At 44.0% G+C, this 957-nt stretch overlaps 1 protein-coding gene across 1 annotated transcript in view; it reads left to right on the top strand.

The window, feature by feature from the left end:
* LOC103751323 (40S ribosomal protein S30-like) overlaps window positions 1-955 on the top strand; it is a 7,123-nt gene extending 6,168 nt beyond the window's left edge. Inside the window, 2 exon segments of the mRNA XM_008854711.1 lie at window positions 618-654; window positions 657-955. Of these exon segments, the coding sequence (XP_008852933.1) occupies window positions 618-654; window positions 657-955 (336 nt within the window).
* The last annotated feature ends 2 nt before the right edge of the window (window positions 956-957 follow it).

The following is a 957-nucleotide window of genomic DNA, read 5'->3' as shown; positions in this document are numbered from 1 at the left end:
GAATGGGTCAAAAGAGAAATTAAGAAAGAAATAAAAGTATTCCTGGAACTAAATGAAAAGGACAATAAAATACAACAAAACCTCTGGGACATACTGAAAGTGGTCCTTAGAGGGAAGTTTATAGCTCCATGAACCTACATCAAAAAATTGGAAAGAGTTCCTGGCCCGCACTCCCGCCCTCAGGTCTCTCTGGGAGCAAGTCTACTTACAGTAAAAAAAAAAGAAAGAAAAAAAAAATTCTCGGAATAAACCTGACCCAAAGACATTAAATAGCTCTGCAATGAAAATTTCAAATCTTTAAAGAAAGAGATTGAGGAAGACATCAGAAAATGGAAGGACCTCCCATACTCATGGATTGAAGGAATTAATATTGTGAAAATGACCATTCTATTAAAAGCCATTTATAGATTCAATGCAATGCCAATCAAAATCCCCATGACATTTTTCACAGAATTGGAAAAATCTATCCTAAGATTCATATGGAAGCACAATAGACCCCGGATAGCCAAAACAACCTTGAGAACTAAGAGCAATGCTGGGGGGATTACCATACCAGATTTTAAGCTCTACTACAGAGCTATAGTCATAAAAACAATATGGTACTGGCATAAAAATAGACCCATACGGTCGCCCAGATCAAGGCTCATGTGGCCTCGCCCCGGGAGATCAAGTCGTGCTCTTGGCCGGCTCGCTGCTGGAGGATGAGGCCACCGTGAGCCAGTGTGGGGTGGAGCCCCTGAGCACTCTGGAGGTCGCTGGCTGCATGCTCAGAGGTAAAGTCCATGGTTTTCTGGACCGCACTGGAAAAGTGAGAGGTCAAACTCCCAAGGTGGCTGAACAGGAGAAGAAGAAGAAGAAGACAGGCCGGGCCAAGAGGTGCATGCAGTATAACCGGCGCTTTGTCAGCGTAGTGCCCACCTTTGGCAAGAAGAAGGGCCCCAATGCTAACTCCTAAGG

Source organism: Nannospalax galili, unplaced genomic scaffold, assembly GCF_000622305.1.
Source record: "Nannospalax galili isolate Female #2095 unplaced genomic scaffold, S.galili_v1.0 scaffold827, whole genome shotgun sequence".
NCBI classification, from domain to species: domain Eukaryota; kingdom Metazoa; phylum Chordata; class Mammalia; order Rodentia; family Spalacidae; genus Nannospalax; species Nannospalax galili.
The sequence above is the reverse complement of the archived record's forward strand: the minus strand, read 5'-3'. Positions and strand labels throughout refer to the sequence as shown.